At 42.3% G+C, this 23,347-nt stretch overlaps 1 protein-coding gene across 2 annotated transcripts; it reads right to left on the bottom strand.

The window, feature by feature from the left end:
* Positions 1-265: 265 nt before the first annotated feature.
* On the bottom strand, positions 266-22,586 carry LOC311280517 (NLR family CARD domain-containing protein 3-like). 2 transcript variants are annotated; one of them, XM_084392704.1, is made up of 8 exons: positions 22,530-22,586; positions 21,810-21,969; positions 20,509-20,625; positions 13,481-15,328; positions 11,084-11,254; positions 1,966-2,127; positions 1,581-1,627; positions 266-1,460 (listed from the first exon to the last, which is right to left on the bottom strand). In XM_084392704.1, exons 2-8 carry the CDS (start codon positions 21,938-21,940, stop codon positions 1,372-1,374), a joined length of 2,565 nt encoding a protein of 854 aa, XP_084248830.1. In that variant the 5' UTR covers positions 21,941-21,969; positions 22,530-22,586; the 3' UTR covers positions 266-1,371. The 2 variants fall into 2 exon arrangements, with proteins under 2 accessions (XP_084248830.1, XP_084248829.1); XM_084392703.1 differs by having other exon boundaries at positions 21,810-21,955; positions 22,530-22,583.
* Between the last annotated feature and the right edge of the window lie 761 nt (positions 22,587-23,347).

Below are 23,347 nucleotides of genomic sequence, written 5' to 3' on the forward strand. Positions count from 1 at the left end.
CTATATATTCAAGTCTCCGCTCCCCCCCCGCCCTCATTTTACGCCATGGACACACGGAAGACGGCAAAGAAGAGAAACTTCTTTGAGAAAGAGAAAGCGAAACCAGGGAAGTGGAAAGAAACAAAATTGATTTCTAGATTTTTATTATTAATGACGCTTATTGTTATATAGAAGAAGAATGTCGTTATTATTATTATTATTATTATTTAAAAGAAGAAGAATGTCATTTTTATTATTTTGTCAGTCTGAATTTTTTATTTTTTTTGGTCATTGAAAGCCTTTCATTACTAAACCCCGTGCACACCTGCCGGGCCTAACCCTGGCCTAACCATCGTTTCAAAGAATAGTACAACGGCGAGCGCGTCGAATATAAACGCCTCGTCCGTTTGGGGAGCTGCGCGCGCAGTCTGCGGAGACTAGCGCTGCGGAGCCAGGCGAAAGTATAAACAAGGCTTGAAACGTCAGGTAAAGCGCACAGGCTCGCAACTTAAGGAATACATATGCCTACAATTCAAATGCTTTGGTAAAGTCACACAAATTAAACATTGAAGTCCATGTTGCACAAAAATAAACACTTAAGTTTATAATTACTATGTTGTTGTTGTTTTTTTTTACAGTGGGTCATAATATATCATATCTTTTAGTTTGTCAGTGCGTTGTGTGGTTTTAGAAATTGTTTTTCTGCGCATTCCCGCACTCGAAACGTGCGTACACCACCTCCTGAGCTGGCGTAGGATTTGAGCGTGCTGTACGCCAACGTCCATATTGATAAATCTCAAAGTCACCGTGGTTTTGGGTGTACGCCAGGTGTACGCTGGAAATTTGGTGTACGCACTTTTGATAAATGAGGGCCAATGTGTGTGAGTTTCTATATACACAGTGAAATTAAGATTAGAAAAGAGAGAGAGTTTACAGCTGTGTGAGTTAAAAAGAGAGATAATGTGAGTGTGTTTCTTTCACTCAACTGTGTTTCTCAGTTGTTTCTCACTGGTAGTCTCACACAGAGACACTGAACCACCAAAATAAACCCCAAATCCACCATAGAGGATTTCAGTGAATGTGCTGTTGAATGTGTGCAAGTGTGTGAGTGTGTGTGTGTGTGTGTGTGTGTGTGTGTGTGTGTGTGTGTTTGTGTGTCAGAGACGCTGTAGAAGGACAGAGTGGCGGCCGACCAGTTCAGATACAATTCTACTTTGTTAGAGCGATGTGAAGGGGCAGATATTTCTGTGCTATTATTAATGTGATAGATGGTTAATCTGTCATCAAAACAGTTCAGACTTCAGGACTTTTGACTGAATCCAAACCAGCAGTCATAACTCCAACTTTTCCTGCTGATTCCTTTAATGCCACTGATATATCAGCCGTCCTGTTCTATTTAAGCTCCCATTTACAGCATCCGTCCTGCTCCCTATTACACACAGCCCGGGTACACTTTGAATCCGGTGTGAGATCACATGGATCTTAACAAAAGAAAAGAGATTAAAACATTTATGACAACAAAACAACAATCAAGGTGTGTGTGTGTGTGTGTGTGTGTGTGTGTGTGTGTGTGTGTGTGTGTGTGTGTGTGTGTGTCCTACATTTCTGCGGTTCTGTTGTAATCCTGGTCTCTCCTCCATGATCCACACTATAAAAGCAAAAGATGGCACACTCATTTTTGTGTAAAAACAGCCAATACGCACACTTGGATCTGTTTTTGCTTCATGTCTCTGACAGCAATGAGAATTTACTTTCTAGAACAGCAACAAGCTTTGAATTGATGTTTTGGGTTATGAGTCACAAGCAGCTGTTGATCATTCAGATCATCTTCAGTCACAGAGATCAAGACACGTCCTTATTTTTCTGTGCAGTATATATGTATATATGTGCTGTATGCAGAGATCTATGGACATACGAGTTTACATGGACTTTATAGCAAACACACATACTAACACGCGACAGGATGATTTTTAGTGTTGAACATACTTGAGTTTTTCCAGTCTGTAGTTTGGATCAGAGACCAGATTGACTAATGATTCTCCTGGGTGATTGTAGCTCAGATCCAGCTCTCTCAGGTGTGAGGGGTTTGACCTCAGAGCTGAAGCCAGAAAACAACAGCCTTCCTCTGTCACCATACAGCCAGATAATCTACAAACACACACACACACACACACACACAATGAACATCACATCATCTATGACTGGAGATCACACACAGAAGTGATCCGATTAATTCAGTGTAGCACTTTTTCTCCACAGATCACTGATTACAGGTTCAGTTCAGTTGGAGTTAATTTGGGTCAGTGTTTTACTCAATGTCAGTGTACATTGTTGATGGGGCAGAATTTACAGTGTTGATGAAGCAGAATTGATCTCAGTAACTGTTTCTGTTCATCTCCACTCCTTACAACTTAGACATTTAAATCAAAGAATAAAAAATTATAATAAATATATATATATATTAGGGATGGAAATCGATAAAAAAAATTTAACTAATTAATTGCACAATTTGCTGTAATTAAAGGAGAACATCCTTCATGTGTCATTACAAGTGCACCAGCCATGTGAGTGATTCCTTCAGAGTGAACACGGGTGAATCTGACTGCAGTAGATGTGAAAGATATCAATAAAAGTGATGTTAATTCAGCCAGCGCACATACCTGTATTTACATCCTGTTTTTGGTCGAAGTCTATCTTTCACATCTACTGTTACATCTACATCTACTGCACATCAAGGATGTTAAGAGGCTAAAAGCAGGTTTAAATCTTGCCCCATTGAAGTCAACAGGGTTCACATTTTAAAAACAGGATAACACGATGTAGGCAACGCCGATTTTTGTCGTTGTTCTCTGTACTGACAGCACTCCAAATTTACAAAAAAATGAGCTCAATGTTAAAATTGACTGGAGTTCTCCTTTAATTGCAATTAATTACATTTCCCCCAAGCTTGTAATCATCAATATTTAAACTTAGAATCACCTAATTAAATTAAACAACACAGGAAGAAAAAAAAGGAACAGAAAATAGCCCTATATTAAAATAATATTAAACATCAATATATCAATATTATTCTTTTTCAGTAATCAATCAACATTTTTTTTTGATTTTTTACTAATTATCAAAATAAAATATAGTCCTACAAAGCTATTATTAACCCTCTGGGGTCTAAGGTGTTTTTGGGGTCCTTGAGATGTTCTGACATGCCCTGACATTTTTGTTTTTTTTCAGTTGCTTATAAACATATTAATGGCAAAGGTGTAAATTCACTCTGTTTAGCACAAACAGGGCTACCATAATATGTGAGCACCATGCATGTACATGTTTGTATTTTTGAGAGAATAATGTTTATGCATGGTTATTGAAAAAACTAAAAACTAAAGTTTCTGAAATAAGGCCACAAAACACATACTAAATATGTGTCAATAAGACTTTTGACTAATGGATGTCGTTGCCTAGAGTTTTTTCTTCAAAATGATGTGAAAATTATCCTGCCTAATCATTCACATAACACAATACATTGATTTAAATTTTACAAAACACTTTCTGTCTGGAAAGGCAATATGCGGAGTGGGCGTCAACGATCATGCATATTTAGTGGTTCGCACCTGGAGACAATGGGGCCCGCATACTTAATGAGGCATTCATTCAGGTGTGTCACAAGAAAGAATGCAAGAGCAACAGTTGGAAGCATCTACATTTTTTTTTATTTTTCCACAAATTGTGCTTGCAAATTGGCCTATAATATGAAAAGGAAAACATTTTTTTTTTATTAAAAAGGTTACAATTACAACAACAATTCAAGTGTAATCTTTCTTTGTAAAAACGTACTCGGTTACTAACGTAACCTCGGTTCTCTCTAGAAGAGGGAACGAGTACTGCGTTTTATCAAAACGCTACGGGAAAAGTCTCTTTTCACGAAACACTGAAGCAAAAATTATCCTTTAATTTTTCATATATGTAAAACGCGTTGCGGCAGCAGCAGACAGCTGAAGCAAGACGGCTTGTCTGCTCATTGGCTGCTCTGCGGCAACTGCATAAGCCTATCGAGCGCAGGCTGATGCAACATCAGACCAATGAGGGCGCTTCGCGCCCTCCTCGCCACTTCCCGCCGAGACGGGCGTGGCTTACCTCTATAAAAGGAGCTCGAGAAGGCTGATTCACTTGATTTTGATCGCCGAAGCGAACCAGAGTGAACCAAACGCACGGCAAGGGAACGCAGTACTCGTTCCCTCTTCTAGAGAGAACCGAGGTTACGTTAGTAACCGAGTACGTTCTCTTACGAGAGTTCTCTCGTACTGCGTTTTATCAAAACGCTACGGGAACCCCTTGCAAAACGCCGTGCGTGCTGGGATAAAAAACACACTGATCACCGGAAGCTATTTCAGGCATACAGTGCATAATCACCAGATAGACTCACACAGAGTCAGGGAATAAGGGGGGGAAGCCTTAATTCCCTATACTGTAGCGTCCGCAGGCTTAACATGACCTCACAGGGAGAGTCTAAAGACAGGAGGGGTTTCCTCCGTCCTTATATAGACATGTCCACAGACGCGAATATGACATCACATAGCCAGGGTAGGGAGCCTGCACTAATGTGGGAAAACGTGGGTCTTACACAGTTCAGCCCAGTATAGTCGGTATAGTATTACACCGACAAAAGCTTAGCCTGTAAGGCGGGAACTCTAGGTTATAAAACCTGATAAATGTAGACGGAGAGGCCCAGCCTGCCGCCGTACATATATCCTGTAAGGAAATCCCGCTGGACCAAGCCCACGAGGAGGCAACGCCTCTCGTAGAGTGCGCTCTGACTCCCAACGGGCATTGAATGCCCTTGGCAGTATAAGCCAGCGCTATGGCGTCAACTATCCATCTGGATAGACTTTGTTTCGAAACAGCCGTTCCTTTGGAACGTCCGCTGAACGAGACAAAGAGCTGCTCTGTCTGTCTAAAGGCAGCAGAGCGGGACATATAAGTTCTTAAAGCCCTAACAGGGCAAAGAAAACTCGAGTCCCCTTCCTCACTCGACGCCGGCAGGGCAGCCAGGGAAATGACCTGAGCCCGAAAAGGCGTGTTGAGGGATTTCGGCACATAGCCGTGCTTAGGTTTGAGTATGACTTTAGAGTCATTAGGACCAAACTCCAAGCACGTCAGGCTCACGGAGAGCGCGTGCAGATCGCCTATGCGCTTCACTGAAGCGAGAGCCATCAAAAACACTGTTTTGAAAGACAAATGTTTGAGGCTGATTGACTGGATAGGCTCGAAAGGGGCACCTTTCATGGCCGCCAGGACCGTAGAAAGGTCCCACATAGGGACTGACGGAGGTCTGGGTGGATTCAGTCTCCTAGCTCCCCTGAGGAAGCGGATGACTAAATCATTCCTTCCTAGTGACTACCCCAGCGTTGAACCGGAGAACGCTGAAATAGCCGCCACATACACTTTGAGCGTGGAAGGGGATCTACCCTTATCCAACAGCTCTTGTAGGAAGGAGAGAACCTCCGTTACCTCACATTCGAGGGGTGAAAGGCTCCGAGCTGTACACCAGCCGGAGAAAACCGACCACTTTGAAGCGTAGAGTCGCCTGGTCGACGGCGCTCTAGCCTCCGTGATGGTATTCATGACTCCCTCTGCGAGACCAACGGGTATCCGTTGAGCGCCCACACATGAAGGGACCATAGTTCCGGGTGTGGGTGCCAGATCGAGCCCCTGGCCTGCGAGAGGAGATCTCTCCTCAACGGTACTGGCCATGGAGCGATGTCTGCTAACTGCATCAGAACTGGGAACCATGCCTGGTTCTTCCAGAACGGTGCTACAAGCAGCACTGGGCATTTCATTTTCCTGACCCGTTCCAACACCTGAGGCAGGAGGGAGACGGGGGGAAAAGCGTATAGCGGGCAGCGCGGCCACCTTTGGGACAGCGCGCTGTCGGTCTTTGAAAAGAATGCGGGGCAGTGAGCGTTTTCGCGGGACGCGAATAGGTCCACCTCCGCTTTGCCGAATCTCTCCCACAACAGCCGGACTGTTCGTGGGTGTAGAGACCATTCGCCCGTAGGAACGTTGTTCCTGGACAGTCTGTCCGGGCCCACATTCAGCAGCCCGGGCACATGTACTGCTCTCAGCGAGCGTAGGTTGTGCTGAGCCCATAGCAGGAGGCGTTTCGCCAGCCTGTACAGGGGTTTGGAATTCAGACCGCCCTGGCGATTTATGTAGGACACCACTGCCATGTTGTCCGAACGGACTATGACGTGTTGGTCCTTGATGTGGGGACAAAAACGCGTCAGCGCGTTGTGCACTGCCAGCATTTCTAGGCAGTTTATGTGTTGGAGCTTTTCCCGTTCCGACCATAGGCCGAAGGACGGTCTGCCCTCGAGCAGCGCTCCCCATCCCAAGGTGGATGCGTCCGTAGACACCATCCTCACCCTCGAGGAAGTCCCCAGGCTTACACCTGATTGGTACCAGTCGTTCGCCATCCAAGGTACCAGGGCTGTGACACAGTCCTGATCGACCTTGAGGCGTAAATGACCGGACACCCACGCTCTGCGCGGAACCCGCGCTTTCAACCAGAACTGCAGCGGGCGCATGCGGAGCAAGCCCAGCCGGAGAACTGACGATGCTGAGGCCATGAGACCCAGCATCCTTTGAAATTTTCTGAGCGGGGTGAAAGCGCCGCGGCGGAAAGACATCGCCGCGCGCTGAATGCTCAGCACGCGCTGTGGCGACAGCCGCGCTGTCATAGATTGTGAGTCCAGAACTATACCCAGAAACGGAATCGTCTGGCTGGGGTTCAGTGAACTCTTCGCCCAATTGACCGTGATACCAAGATTCTCGAGGTGATCGAGTAAAATGGCTCTGTGCTCTATGAGCTGAGATCGTGATTGGGCTAGGATCAACCAGTCGTCCAAATAGTTCAGCACTCGCATGCCTCTGAGTCTGAGAGGAGCGAGCGCTGCGTCCATGCATTTCGTAAAGGTACGAGGTGCCAGGGACAAGCCGAAAGGCAGGACTGTATACTGGTATGTCTGACCCTCGAAGGCGAATCTCAAGAATCGCCTGTGATGTGACGCTATCTGTATTTGAAAATACGCGTCCTTCAGATCTATCGACATGAACCAGTCTTCTCGGCGAACATGCGCGAGAATTTTGCTGGTTGTGAGCATTTTGAAACGGCGTTTCACTAATACTCTGTTCAGTCGTCTTAGATCCAGAATGGGTCTGATACCGCCGTCCTTTTTGGGGACTAGAAAGTATCTGCTGTATATCCCCTGTTCGCTTTGAACTCGGGGAACAAGCTCTATCGCCCCTTTGCTTATCAGTTTTGATATTTCGGCGCGAAGTAGGAGTGCTACATTCAGCGGAACCGAAGTTTCGACGCGCGCTGTGAAGCGCGGAGGGCGTCGACAAAACTGTAGCGAGAAGCCTCTCTTTATAATGCCTAAGACCCAGTCCGAAACCCCTGGAAGCGCTGCCCATGCATCTGCATGGTTGGCTAAGGGCCGGATACAGAGCACGCTCTGTTCGCCGTGCGACAGAGGTGCTACGGGGCTCACAAACATAGGCGTTATGCCTGCGGCATTTGAGGCGGGGGGCGCGCTTAATACAGCGGGCGGAGCGCTCGCCCTCGACCTTACAACAGTGTTTGGCTGAGTGAGGGGGGGCTGCGCGAGTCCCGTGGGACTCATGTGTGCGAGTAGATGTGGGCTGTGAGCGGGCACATTTACTGCTTGGGGCGCGCTGCTTGTGTAAGCAGCGCGCGCGCTCACAGGTCTCGTTTTTACAGAGAGCCTGTGATCTGATAGACATAGTGTTCGTGGGCACTGAGTAGTGGGCACTTTTACTATGTGGGGAGCGCAATCGACCTGAGTCGATTTTATTTGCGCGAGCCCTGAGTGCAGGGCTGTGCTTGTGTGTAGGGATGGGCACTGAGAAGTGGGCCTCGACACTACATTTATAGCACCATCGGCCGTGGCCGGGACACCAGAAATCACACTCTTTTCGAGACATATCTGGGTAGCCGTAAAAACGGCTTTTGAGTGCAGGCAAGCGGGCACTTGTACAGGCTTGCGCTTTGCAGAAAACGCTGGGACAGCCACGAAGCTTGGGGCTGAGACAGCGAGGCGCTTGGGTGGGAGGCCGGCCGCAACGGGACTCACACACCTGCGCTTTCCTAGGCGGGCTAGGACTTCTTCGGGGCCTCTGGTTTCACCACAATCCTCGGTCGCGGTGCGCGCGCGGGGCGCCGGGCGCTCGATTGAGAGCGGGGTCTCGAGCTGCGCTGTTGAGGCTGCTGCGAAGAGGAGGCCGAAGGCGGGGGCTGAGGCTGTGAGGTTCGCGGGGTCCGTTTGTCTCGACCCGCCGCGGAACCAGAGCGCTTCGGTAGGAAGTGCTTGAAGGCTTGAGACGCTTTCTGGGCTTCGGTAAATCTCTCCACGAACTCGGAGAGAGAAGAACCAAAGAGGCCAGCGGAAGACAGCGGGGCGTCGAGAAACGCGATGCGCTCGGAATCGGCCATCTCCGTGAGCGTCAGCCATAAGTGCCTCTCAGCGACAGTGGCGGAAGCCATACAGCGTCCCATGGCTTGTGCGGCAGCTTTGGTGGCTCGGAGCGTGAGGTCCGAAGCACTCCTCAATCCGCAATACAGACAGCATCAGGTCCAACCTCGTCCCATTTACGGAGGAGATCACCCTGGAAAATCTGTAATGTAGCCATGGTGTGTAGCGCTGACGCGGCTTGCCCAGCGGCGGAGAATATTCGCGCGAGCAGCGTCGACGTCATGCGGCAGGCTTTAGAAGGCAACACCGGTTTAGTCCGCCGTCCAGCAGAGGGCGGGCACAGATGGGTCGCTATAGCCTGTTCCACCGGCGGCAGAGAGAGGTAGCCTCGTTCATTCGCCTTGTCCAGTGAGGAGAATGCAGGCGACACAGATGAGCGCGTACGCGCAGAGTAGGGCGCGTTCCAGGCCTTCGCAACTTCTTCATGTAACTCAGGAAGAAAAGGAGCGGGCTTAGACTCCGGAGAATTGCGCTCACCTGGGAGGAAGCTACCATCGAGCCGGGTGCGAGAGGGGGGCTCCGGTGCAGACCACTCGAGGCCGAGGCTCGCCGCGGCCAACGCGAGTACTCGCATGAGCTCCGTCTCAATGTTGGCTCTCACTGAGGGCTTTCGGGCAGGAGGCGTGAGGTCCTCAGAGCTCGCCCAATCCTCGCTGCCTGAAGCGAGGAGAGAACAGGAATCCTTTTCCCCCGACGCGGCCTCCGAAACAACTTCCTCTGATGAAGCGGCGGCAGGCTGCGGGCGCTGAGCATCAGGAAGTGATTCGGGGGAGGCCGGTGAAGCTGGCGGGCGAACCGGCGAGCTTGGTCGGGGTGGAGAGGGTTCCGGGACCCGCTGCGAGCGGCGCTTCTTACGGCGCGGCATCGCGGCGGAGAATGCAGGCTTCGAGAAGGATGCCAGGCGGGTCCTCAGAGCCACCATAGGCAAAAGCTCGCAGTGAGGGCAGCCGCCGTCAGCGAGCGCAAGCGCTGCATGGTCCTCACCGAGGCAGGAAACACAGATGACGTGGTCGTCTCCCCCGGCGAGTGGGGCTCTGCACGAGCCGCAGGATTTAGGCATCTTTAGAAAGACGCCGCTCTTTTAGGGGGTGAGTGCTACGAGAACACTCACACACACACACAAAACAGAGCACAATAAAGGATATGGGCGTCGGAAAGCGCAGCAGGTACGGCTGTAGAAGGCGGCGTAGGCCAGCGGCTTCGAGGGCTCGTCCCGCTGAAGTGCTTGCTTCGAACGACGCTGCTTCCGTGATCCAGCGATGCGTGCGCTTCGCTGAAGAGATTAAAAAATCAAGTGAATCAGCCTTCTCGAGCTCCTTTTATAGAGGTAAGCCACGCCCGTCTCGGCGGGAAGTGGCGAGATGTTGGTCTGATTGGTCTGATGTTGCATCAGCCTGCGCTCGATAGGCTTATGCAGTTGCCGCAGAGCAGCCAATGAGCAGACAAGCCGTCTTGCTTCAGCTGTCTGCTGCTGCCGCAACGCGTTTTACATATATGAAAAATTAAAGGATAATTTTTGCTTCAGTGTTTCGTGAAAAGAGACTTTTCCCGTAGCGTTTTGATAAAACGCAGTACGAGAGAACTCTCGTAAGAGAACTAAAGTATACATTTATCATACATATTTCAAAGTTAAGGATTCATTACTTGAATATAGCCTAGGCTACATTGGAATAAACACTACAACATATTATTTGATTACTTTATTTTTGACAAATTTTTGATAATCTATCCAAAACTAATCAATGAAATGTTGTATTTCATATGTCTGTAACATAGTAACTTTCGTTTTTATTATACGAAATATAAATGTTAATTTGCAGTTTAATACGTTGCTTATACAAATACATTTTATTTCAACATATTTCACTCGAATTTTACTCAGTAGCCTATAGCAATACAGTTTGCTAAAAGCGAAACATTCACAGACAGAAACGATTCAAATTTAAACCGTCTTTTGCCAGTTGTGGTCAGATCAGAGCAGGTAATTGTGATGTGATCAGAGCAGGTAATTTTACCATTGTTGCCCAGCATGACTATACCAGCTCAGCAAACAGAAGTCTACTACAGAGAAATTTCACGTCATTTGAGCGGACTTTGATCGGTACATGATTGGAGCGTTTGGGCCGTTAACGACAGAGCAGATTCAGAACGCACAGCGCAAACACGGAACGGAACATTGAGCAGAGAGCGCAGCAGCGCGCCGACACACACACACACACACACACACACACACACGGAGCGGGAAAGACCCGCTCATGAAAGCTGTGCGAGAAAGAAATCTGATCTCCGAACACGGAGGGGCAGGACGGCATATTTTCAGCCTTTTCAATAGCAGCTGCAACAGGAAATCATTAAAACGAGGCTAAAAAAAAGTGCTGCGTTAATTGCATTAATTCCCCCAGGCCTAATATATATATAACATTCTGAAGCAAATACAAACATAAAGTCTTACAATTTTAGGGTCTGCTGATGTATTACAAACACATTGGAGATCAGGACTAGAGCAGAGGGCCTCTTTAATTTTTATAAACAAGTGAATCTTTCTCTGTTTTTCTTACCTCAGTATCTCTAGTTGACAGTGTGGACTCTTCATTCCATCCGAGAGCAGCTTCACACCTGAATCCTGCAGGTCATTGTTACTCAGGTCAAGCTCTCTCAGTGAGTTTGACGATTGTATACATGAAGACAAAATTTCACAGCACTGACCAGTGAGATTACAGCCAGCAAGTCTATAAAAAAAAAATGAATATGCAATGAAGAAAAAACAATCTGTTTTGGCACGTTGATTCCAAGACTATTATTTAATTAATCACATCTGAATAAACATATTTATTAAAGGGGACCTAGTATGCCTCTTTTTACTAGATGTAATATGTCTTATTTGTTCCCAGAATGTGTCTGAAGTTTCAGCTCAAAATACCCCACAGATTATTTATTACACCATGTTGTAAATGCCCATTTTTGAATGGAAGGAAAACATGCTGTTTTCATGAATGTATCTTTAAATCCAAATGAGGTCTTATCTGTATGCGTTTTAAAGCCATATCAATCTTAACTTCTGATATATGGTTTTCTGAGCGCACACATCGAAGCATGAGCACAAAAAGCTGGATGTCAGATGGCGTGTCCCATGAGCATTAATTTAATACTCTTTTTTAAATGTCTTATTGTGCTTAAACTGTCAAATCCACACAAGGTTATGTCAAAAACACACACAGTTCACATAAACACAGTGAGTTATGTATGTAAAAGCAAGTAAATAAATTGCATGTGTATATTATATCTGTGTATTAAAGTGAAAGCAGCATAATATACAGTACCTACTGCTGTATATACTGTTAATATGAATATAAGAAACTATATATATATATATATATATATATACATACATAATATATATATATATATATATATAACTAAATAATATATAACTATATATAAATGTAATTTATAGAAAATATAAATAAGAAAAAAGAAAATTGCTCACTGCTCTCAACTGAATAACTTTAGTAGCTTTAAAGGGGTGGTTGATTATGATTTCACTTTTCTAACTTTAGTTAGTGTGTAATGTTGCTGTTTGAACATAAACAACAACAGCAAAGTTACAACGTTCAAAGTTCAAAGCAAAGGAAGATATTTGCTTTTAAAGAAATCGTTTTTTAAGGACTACAACAAAGGGCTGGTAGGGACTACACGACATTCCTAAAATTTACATAAACCCCGCCCCTGGAAGTCCATGATGAGAAGAGTTTTGTGCTGTTGTAGTAAAGCACATTTTGTGAGTCTGCTCAAGCTGTCGCATCTGTCTTTTCAAATGCAATACAGTACGTAACACAAATGCAATAGCATGTCACTCTGCAGGCATCTTACAACAGTTCCCACACTAGCGATTTTATAGATTATCATGACAGAATATGCTAATTGAAGATAGTTAACTCCACATCCACATAAATTCATCAACTAACCATTCAGAAACGTCCTGTTGCATTCTACATGTTGTCACTTCTTCAATCTCTCCATTATTGTCCGACTCCAGTTTAAACATAAAAGGCAGAACAGTTTCTGACATTTTAGTGCTTGTCTACGTGAGGTAATCAGAGCTACTAACACACACACACACACACACAAACACACACACACACACAGCTCTTGAAGCTCTGCCCTCTATGTCAGGAACAGCAGCTCATTTGGATTTAAAGGGATACACAAAATTACATGTTTTTACTGACCCTCAAAAAGGGACAATTTTAACATGCTGTAAAAAAATTGTTGGGGGTATTTTGAGCTAAAACTTCACATATACACTCTGGGGAGAACAGAGACTTAATTTACATATTGTAAAAAGGGGCATTATACCACCCCTTTAATAAGAATACACTTCTTACATGAATGCTAGTGTTAAATGCTCTGGTGAGGAGATAAACGTGACGGACTGTGTACAGTTTAGGGCGGGGTCTATGCTAATAGGGTGATGTGATGTCATGTGTGATATCACATATGCTAGAATCTGCAAACAGCTTGTTCTGAGGCACTGCTTATGATTTATGGGGATTAAAAAAAAGAGGAGTGGGTGGATTTATACCATTCAATGGTGGTTGTGTACACACACTGCCAACACACATTTAGGTAAAAAAAAAAAAAAAAAAGAAAAAAAAAAAAAGGTAAAACTGAAATTGGCATAATAGGTAACCTTTAACTAACAAGGATGAAATATAGTTTAAATATGGAGATAAGTTCAAATACTGTTTTCAGAAAAAAACACTGATTGTACCCAACAGTCTAGTAAACAAATAGAAAGAAATAGTTCACTTAATTATTAAAGTACTTTATCATTGAAGCCTTCATTCATCTTCCCAATTAAACACTGTGTTTGTCTTTTACTGGTTTCATGCTTTGATGTAGGAATTCAGTTTTACTGTTCAGTTTGATCTCTAATCACATAAAATAATACTCACAGAGCTTTTTTGCAGTTCACCACAGCTGGTATCAGTCTCCTTCTGCCCTCATCTGATGTGTTGTATTTCTTCAGATCAAACTCATCCAGCACCTCCTCTGATATCTGAAGCATGTAGGCGATTGTTGAGCAGTGAGATGGAGAGAGTAGATTCACTGAGTGATTCTCTGATTTCACAAACTCCTGAATCTCGTTGTGCAGAGTCTGATCCTTCATTTCCAGCAGACAGAGGAACAGATTGATGCATCTGTCAGTTGAGAGACACACATTACCCCTAATTTCGTCTTTAATGTACTGTGTGGTTTCTCTGATGGTCTCTGAGCTGTTGACTGTGTGTGTCAGTAGATCTTGTAAGAGTCTCTGATTCGACTCCAGTGAGACGCCCAGCAGGAACCGCAGGAAAAGATTCAGGTATCCATTTTTACTCCTGAAAGATTTATGAACTGCTGCTTTTAGTAGCTCATTCAGAGAGTTTTTCCCACTGTACTGCTGATATCTTTCATTCATAAACGACTTCAGTGATTCCTCATTTTTGACTACATGGCAGTAAAACACAAAGAAAGCAGCTAGAAACTCCTGAAAGCTGAGATGAATGAAGCAGTAGACTTTCCTCTGATGAATCACAGATTCCTCCTTAAAGATCTCAGTGCAAATCCCAGAATACACTGAGGCGTCTGTGACGTCTATGCCGCTCTCAATCAGGTCCTCCTCATAGAACATCACATTGCCCTTCATCAGCTGTTTGAAAGCCAGTTCAGCAAGTTTCACAATCATGTCTCTGTTGGACTTCAGGGCTTTCTCTGGATCTTTCTCATCATACTTCTGATTCCTCATGTTGATCTGAGTCAGCAGGAAGTGGATGTACATTTCAGTCAGAGTTTGAGGGATTTCTGCACTTCCATCTTGTTTCAGGAGGTTTTGAAGTACAGTGGCTGAGATCCAGCAGAAGACGGGTATGTGACACATGATGTGGAGGCTTCTTGATCTTCTAATATGTGAGATGATTCTGCTGGCTTGAAGCTCGTCATTGATTCTCTTCCTGAAATATTCCTCCTTCTGAGGATCATTGAATCCCTGAATTTCTGTCACACGGCTGATGTATTTTGAGGGGATCTGACTGGCTGCTGCTGGTCTGGAAGTGATCCAGATATGAGCACAGGGAAGCAGATCTCCTCTGATGAGGTCTGACATCAACACACTCACTGATGAAGACTTATTCACATCACAAACTTTCTCATCATCTGTAAACATCACTTCAATTCTGCTTTCATCCAGACCATCAAAGATGAACACAACTTTACACTCCTCATAAATCTTTGAGTCCAGATCTTGAAGTTCAGGATGAAAGTCCAGCAGAAGTCTGTGAAGACTGTACTGGTGATCTTTAATCAAGTTCAGCTCGCGAAATGGAAGCACAAACATGAAATCTACATCCTGATTGGCTTTTCCCTCGCTCCAGTCCAGAATGAACTTCTGTACAGAGACAGTTTTTCCAATTCCAGCGATGCCTTTAGTCAGAACAGTCTTGATTGTGTCTTTCTCCTCACATCTTGCTTTATGTAAGGGTTTAAAGATGTCATTGCAGCAAATTGGAGTGTCTTGTGTTCTGGCTGTTTTCTCTATTTGTAAAACCTCATGTTCTTCATTCACTCCTTCACTCTCTCCCTCTATGATATAGAGCTGTGTGTAGATCCTGTTCAGGAGGGTTTGATTCTCTTTTCCCTCAAATAAGCTCTCATACTTGTTCTTCATGCTGGTTTTGTGTTGGTCTTTGAATCTCTGCCTGATGAGGGTCTGACAGTCAGAGTCAGTGCAGGTCATTAATCTGATCACATCATCTTTCTTCAGTCTGCAGAAACAGTGAAATGAAAAGGACAAACACAGTATTATAAATGTTTCTAAGACACCAAACTCTAACATTTAATTATTTAAATGTCTTTAAATAGTTCAAATGACACCACATTTAGACCAATTTAACACTATTTTTAAATTTAGAAATTTGAAGTTTCAGAAATTATTTTGAAATTTGTATGTACATATTTCTGTTTTGTTTTTAGTTCCAGGAGTAGCTGGCTCTAATTTATACCAATAGAACTAGCGCTTTTGGATTTTATACTGACACCTGCGTTGGACCCATGAAGTTTGTTTAGTAACTGGTGACGCTTTAAACAGAACGGGTTTTTTTTTTTTTTTTTTTTTTTGCTTTTTGTACCCGTTCTTCTCTGTCTTATAGTAAACACTGCACCTAGGACAGCTCCAGAGCACTTGTTAAAACTACAGGTAGAACTTCCATAATTTTATATTTTCACCCAACATCGACATATGATGCATTGTGATTTTAAATTAGATACAGTGAGGAAAATAAGTATTTGAACACCCTGCTATTTTGCAAGTTCTCCCACTTAGAAATCATGGAGGGGTCTGAAATTGTCATCGTAGGTGCATGTCCACTGTGAGAGACATAATCTAAAAAAAAAAATCCAGAAATCACAATGTATGATTTTTTAACTATTTTTTTTGTATGATACAGCTGCAAATAAGTATTTGAACACCTGAGAAAATCAATGTTAATATTTGGTACAGTAGCCTTTGTTTGCAATTACAGAGGTCAAACGTTTCCTGTAGTTTTTCACCAGGTTTGCACACACTGCAGGAGGGATTTTGGCCCACATGACAGTCATGTTTAGCTTCTTCCATTTTCTAATGATTGCTCCAACAGTGGACCTTTTTTCACCAAGCTGCTTGGCAATTTCCCCGTAGCCCTTTCCAGCCTTGTGGAGGTGTACAATTTTGTCTCTAGTGTCTTTGGACAGCTCTTTGGTTTTGGCCATGTTAGTAGTTGGATTCTTACTGATTGTATGGGGTGGACAGGTGTCTTTATGCAGCTAACGACCTCAAACAGGTGCATCTAATTTAGGATAATAAATGGAGTGGAGGTGGACATTTTAAAGGCAGACTAACAGGTCTTTGAGGGTCAGAATTCTAGCTGATAGACAGGTGTTCAAATACTTATTTGCAGCTGTATCATACAAATAAATAGTTAAAAAATCATATATTGTGATTTCTGGATTTTTTTTTTTAGATTATGTCTCTCACAGTGGACATGCACCTACGATGACAATTTCAGACCCCTCCATGATTTCCAAGTGGGAGAACTTGCAAAATAGCAGGGTGTTCAAATACTTATTTTCCTCACTGTAGGTATTATGGGTGTTGACGTTTTTTTTGCAAAAGGGAATGCCACAGCCATTTTTGCCGTTAAATTACCTCATGTCTCAAAGCATAGGCTATAACATTACAATTATAATAAATGTCAACAACTTAAAGAGCACTGACCTGTACCATCTGACAGCTGCAGATTAATTTCTGCATTAATAGTGTTGCCATTGAAACATGTAAATTTAAGTCTGATGACATGAACTGCTCTTAGTAGGAGAACGTCACAGGTTTCCATCTCTTAATTACGGTAGTTATGGCGTAAACGCAACAAAAGCTCATTGTTATGGATCATGAAGAACTGTAAAAGGTGGCTGCCGTTTGTTTGCAGTGCTCGATGACTGCCTGTCTACAACTCTGCATAGCCTGAAACGCGCTGTTGACGTGCTGGGGCGCATAAATGCATAGGCTTCCATGGGCTGAAGCCCAGGGGCCTACACTGGGGAGGGGCCTACACTGGGATGCCATTGCCAACCGTTCCGTATAATACGGAATCGCCTCATATTTAAGGCAACAATGAAGCGTCCCATATGAAAGCCGTACGTAACGCAATTTGTCCCGTATTCTCAGGCAAACGCTCTAAAATGAGAATTAATCATTCCTTGAATTAATACACAGGCGATTTACTACTAATCAAGGAACCGGCTTTACTGACGAGATGTGCCTAACAATGTCATGTGATATATCGCCCAGCCCTACCCTCAACTGTTGTCAAGGCAACACTCCACATGTGTTGTTGTGGCAAACCGCCCCACAGAACAGAGGGGCAGGGTCATAGATATCATATTTACATTTACATTTACATTTATTCATTTAGCTGACGCTTTTATCCAAAGCGACTTACAATTGCTATATATGTCAGAGGTCGCACGCCTCTGGAGCAACTAGGGGTTAAGTGTCTTGCTCAGGGACACATTGGTGTCTCACAGTGGATTCAAACCCGGGTCTCTCACACCAAAGGCACGTGTCATATAAAGGCTAGATGTCTTAAGGCGGAGTCACTTCCGGCATTACCGGCGGCCATCTTACCACAGGGCTCCGTGAATTAAGGTGAGTGATCAGCACGCACATAAATCCTCTTATCTCGCTGAAATCTTGACGGATTTGCAAACGGTTTGGTTTCTTACAAACGTCATTAACGTGGCTATAATTCTTTCATATGGAAGTCCATTGTTATAATTATTCATATGTATGCAGTGTCATAGCTACATCTCTGACGTTTATAACAAACCAAACCGTTTGAAAATCGGTAGAAAATTGAGCAAGTTATGGTTATTTAAAAGTACATGCACTATGTTACAAGTGAGCGAGCACCCTGTGGTAAGATGGCCGCCGTGTGCGGACGTCGACCTCCATTGGCCAGCAGCGCGGACGAGACATCTAGCCTTTATATGATATCTATGGGCAGGGTGAGCAAAGCTCATTATCATTTAAAGACATGCACTTAAACAGAGTGCTGAAAACACAGCTGTTTTTGACCAGGTAAAATTTGTGTTTTCTTACAATACTAAAGAGAATTTTTAATTAAAGTATATTACAAACTTTTAATTTAGACCCTAAAGAATCATAATAGCTTGTACTAAAATGGCATTATATGACTGCTTTAAATCATGCTTCCTCTCAAACTTCACTTGATGCATCTTCTCCAAGTTATAATGAAGATCTAGGCTAAATGTTGCGTTCTTGACTCAATGTTCACTGGTTCTGGAGCAGTTAGTTTACCCAGTGATCAAGCTAAGATTATATATTTCATGTCTCTGTTAACTACAAGAACATTGTAATCCTTATTCTTCAGTGAACATTCTTCTTCATCTAGCTTAAAGGTGAACTAAGTAACTTTTTTACCTTAACTGAACAGCTTCGGAGTCATTGGAATGGTTATATTACTTAATTCGGGTTGAATGGTGGTCGTTTCGCACCCCCCTGGTGCCCGTGAGCGGAAAATCCGCACTTGCAACTTTGAGCCGGCGGGTCTCCGGCCGCTGCGTCAGGAAGTATCGCGTGAAATCAGGTCTCGCGATGTAAACAATTGCTTTACGGCCAAAAGAAATCTGCTAAAATGCTGTCATTATTGCGCTCCCTCACGCTGTCCGAACCTGAATGAAGAAGACGTTTTAAAGAATGTCCCATCTGCTTTGATGTCGTTGATCTACTAGCCTCTGGTGTCTGAGAATCACCAACGAGTTTTTACAACAGTGTTGTCAAATATCTATTCCGAAGCTGTGGGGGGAGCTCTAGAGAGAAACCTGCGAGCAAAAAGCGAGAATACAGCGAAGAAATCCCGAAGCTACTGAGTGCTGCTTTAAATATTCACTCAAGTGCTACTTTAATGAGACATTAAGAAGGTGAACAGGGTGTAACGATACCTTCATTTTACGATTCGCTACATATCACGGTACTGAACTCATGATACATTATACTCCAAGACATTCGATAAAAGGTTAACAAAAATATACTGTTGATTAAAATGCTATATTATTACAATTTAAAATAATTGGTTTTCAATTTATTATACTTTAAATTATCATCAAATAAATGATCATTTAAAATAGAATAAATTGAAAACCAATTACTTTAAATTGTAATAATATATCACAATATTACTTTTTTTTTCTGTATTTTTGATCAAATAAATGCAGGCTTGCTTGATGAGCAGAAGAAACTTCTTTCAAAAACATTAAAAATAGTAATGTGTCCAAACTTTTGGCCTGTAGTGTGTATATATATATATATATATATATATATATATATATATAGGCTAAATAATCATGAACACAATGACGGGGTGAAATGGGCTGTAAATGCATGGGGCACCAGGTAAAATTTTGCCTAGGGCAGCAAATTGGTCAGGGCCAGCCCACAGACGGTTAACACAAAGGTAAAAAATTTAGACCAGTTGAACCTGTTTGTTTTAAGTTGACAGTAGAATCCATTTTGTGTGACGAACGTGAACATCAGCAGTTTGTGAATAATGTGAGTCAATTTGAGAACAGATCAGTTTAATGCTGTTATCTAGAGACAAAATGGATTTATGTCATTTTCAGAAAATGGCAACAAGCTCTGCAGTAAAGTATGAGATATGACAGGTTATGACACAATATGATCATTGTGGCTATTTACTGGTAACATAAGACATTTGGCATTAACAGGACCCACAAATATTCCCCCATTGCATTATTAGGCTATACATTATGTTCAACATTATATATAGTAGTTTCATGTAGTACTGACACTAAACTTAATTTTTTTTTTCTCACATAGTAATTTTTATTTTGTGTGAACTATACACAATATATATTGTCACTATCCAAGATACATATTGTGCATTTTTGTATTGCGATATATTGTGACACGATATAGGCCTATTGTTACACCCCTAGAATCCACACATTCACTGCTATGAAGAAACATTCGACAACAACATGAATGACCAGGCCATTCTTTACCAATTTTATTGTGAATTCTTCATGAGTTTAACTATTGAAGAACCGTATTAAAATGTGTAACAAATTATATAAAACTAACTTAATTTCAGAAATTGCTCCTATAAAAGTGCTTTAATCCAGCTGTGATTGTCTTTATGATGCATGATAATGGTTGCAGAAATGTTTTTATAAAACAGGCTTAATTCGTTTTCATTTTCACAAGGAAGAGGAGAGCTGAGAAAAAGATGGTAATTTATGAAACTCAGTAAACCAGATTTCTTTCTGTCTGTATACCTGACATCAGATGGTAGGGCGCAGAGGTGAACAGTATTTTTACTTCATACTGTATTTTGTTTCACTACAGCAGTTGGATCATGTTTATACTCACTCAGGGTCAGAGGTCACTGCTTCGAGTGTAGGGGGGTCCATCATGGATGCATTACTCTTGATAGACACACAGCTGGGTTCTGGATGTGTGTGAACACCCTCATCCTCCCCTCTCTTTCTGTATTTTTGATCAAATAAATGCAGGCTTGATGAGCAGAAGAAACTTCTTTCAAAAACATTAAAAATAGTAATGTGTCCAAACTTTTGGCCTGTAGTGTGTATATATATATATATATATATATATATAGGCTAAATAATCATGAACACAATGACGGGGTGAAATGGGCTGTAAATGCATGGGGCACCAGGTAAAATTTTGCCTAGGGCAGCAAATTGGTCAGGGCCGGCCCACAGACGGTTAACACAAAGGTAAAAAATTTAGACCAGTTGAACCTGTTTGTTTTAAGTTGACAGTAGAATCCATTTTGTGTGACGAACGTGAACATCAGCAGTTTGTGAATAATGTGAGTCAATTTGAGAACAGATCAGTTTAATGCTGTTATCTAGAGACAAAATGGATTTATGTCATTTTCAGAAAATGGCAACAAGCTCTGCAGTAAAGTATGAGATATGACAGGTTATGACACAATATGATCATTGTGGCTATTTACTGGTAACATAAGACATTTGGCATTAACAGGACCCACAAATATTCCTCCATTGCATTATTAGGCTATACGTTATGTTCAACATTATATAGTAGTTTCATGTAGTACTGACACTAAACTTAATTTTTTTTTTCTCACATAGTAATTTTTATTTTGTGTGAACTATACACAATATATATTGTCACTATCCAAGATACATATTGTGCATTTTTGTATTGCGATATATTGTGACACGATATAGGCCTATTGTTACACCCCTAGAATCCACACATTCACTGCTATGAAGAAACATTCGACAACAACATGAATGTCCAGGCCATTCTTTACCAATTTTATTGTGAATTCTTCATGAGTTTAACTAATGAAGCACCGTATTAAAATGTGTAACAAATTATATAAAACTAACTTAATTTCAGAGATTGCTCCCATAAAAGTGCTTTAATCCAGTTGTGATTGTCTTTATGATGCATGATAATGGTTGCAGAAATGTTTTTATAAAACAGGCTTAATTCGTTTTCATTTTCGCAAGGAAGAGGAGAGCTGAGAATAAGATGGTAATTTATGAAACTCAGTAAACCAGATTTCTTTCTGTCTGTATACCTGACATCAGATGGTAGGGCGCAGAGGTGAACAGTATTTTTACTTCATACTGTATTTTGTTTCACTACAACAGTTGGATCATGTTTATACTCACTCAGGGTCAGAGGTCACTGCTTTGAGTGTAGGGGGGTCCATCATGGATGCATTACTCTTGATAGACACACAGCTGGGTTCTGGATGTGTGTGAACACCCTCATCCTCCCCTCTCTTCTCACAGACACTCATTTTACAGGCAGTGCACTGAAACACACAGACTAAAAATGTACAACAGTTTTCAACATTAGTTCCCAGTTCGGACACGTTCGACATAGTCGGACAAACCTAACTGATTGGGATTACGCTTACGGTGCGTGTCCACTACAGCGTTAAAACTCCACTCAGTGCCGCTGGCAACGCTATATCCGCTTTGGTGTGTGTCTGTTGCGAATATGTTTAATATGTTTTTTTTTTCAGCACACACAAAATATAATCATTAGAGATGCACGCGACTACATTTAGAAATAGACAAGCTTTGTTTCCAAATGCACCGAGCAAAGATCCTTTCAATTGTTTAAACTTGTATAAACCAGCCAATATAATCACAATGAACGAATCCAAAATGAAATATTTAACATTTTTAATGTTACATTTTAAATATTTAATATTCAACATAACACTATTATTATAAATAGTACTATATGATCGCAGAAATGTTTGTTCAAACCTACCTCTTTCGCAACAATGAAGAACATAAAACACAAACTTCATTCAGTTCATAAATCCATTCTGTCTCTAGATAACAGCATTAAATTGGTCTGTTCTCAAATTGACTTACATTATTCACAAACAGCTTCTCTCCTGATGTTCGCGTTCGACACACAAAATGGATTCTGTTGTCAACTTAAAACAAACAGGTTCAACTGGTCAACATATTTTACCTTTGTGTTTAGGCTACCATGTGTGAAACACCTGGGGCCTGTTTCAGAAAGGAGGTACAACCATCTCTGAGTTAAAACTTGAACTCTGAGTTGACTTACCCTGAGATTGGAAACTCTGATGTAATTGCATTCGACTATAGAACAATTCTGTATATTTAACATACATTTGTAAAAGGTGTAACCTTCTCCCTCTACACACTTTGGTCAATTCAAGAATAATTCATGCAATTGTATATTGTTTATTTGAAAGCATTAAAAGTGCAGTTTCTTGTCTCTCCTTGTATTGTTCAAGTGGTTGAGGTTGATATGGGATTTAGTAATTAGTCATAAGTAGACCAGTACTTTCTAAAGATAGTCTTTATTACATTAATCTAATTACACTGTTGAAGATGTTATTTTAGCTAGTAATACAAGTAGCCTAACTTACCCAACTGTTATAATATCAGAGATGAAACTGGAAGAACAGTATGTTATTCAACCTAATTTTAATTTTCATGTAGGTGTAATCCTGTTAAAAGAACATGACAGCAACTGAAAATTTAATATAAAAACATAATTCAGGTAAGGCTTGAGCATATCATGGGTGTAGGCTACCTGACTTTACAAACATTTGACATATTAAATAACTAAATAGCATCCAGTGTCTAGCAGTGCAGCAGCATTTTTGGCTGAGGGAATTACCGGAGGGACTTCATCAGAGCCAGTCACTCTCGAA

This window comes from Rutilus rutilus (assembly GCF_951802725.1).
Source record: "Rutilus rutilus genome assembly, chromosome: 21".
In the NCBI taxonomy this organism is placed as follows: Eukaryota; Metazoa; Chordata; class Actinopteri; order Cypriniformes; family Leuciscidae; genus Rutilus; species Rutilus rutilus.

What these genes read in the sequence shown, in the direction of transcription:
- LOC311280517 (XM_084392704.1), bottom strand. Translation starts at nt 21,940, where the DNA reads ATGAGTGTCTGTGAGAAGAGAGGGGAGGATGAGGGTGTTCACACACAT. An exon ending in GCAGTGACCTCTGACCCTGA is followed by an intron (nt 20,626 to 21,809) that starts GTGAGTATAAAC and finishes TCAAAAATACAG; the next exon opens with AAAGAGAGGGGAGGATGAGG. An exon ending in GCAGTGACCTCTGACCCTGA is followed by an intron (nt 15,329 to 20,508) that starts GTGAGTATAAAC and finishes CTGTTTCTGCAG; the next exon opens with ACTGAAGAAAGATGATGTGA.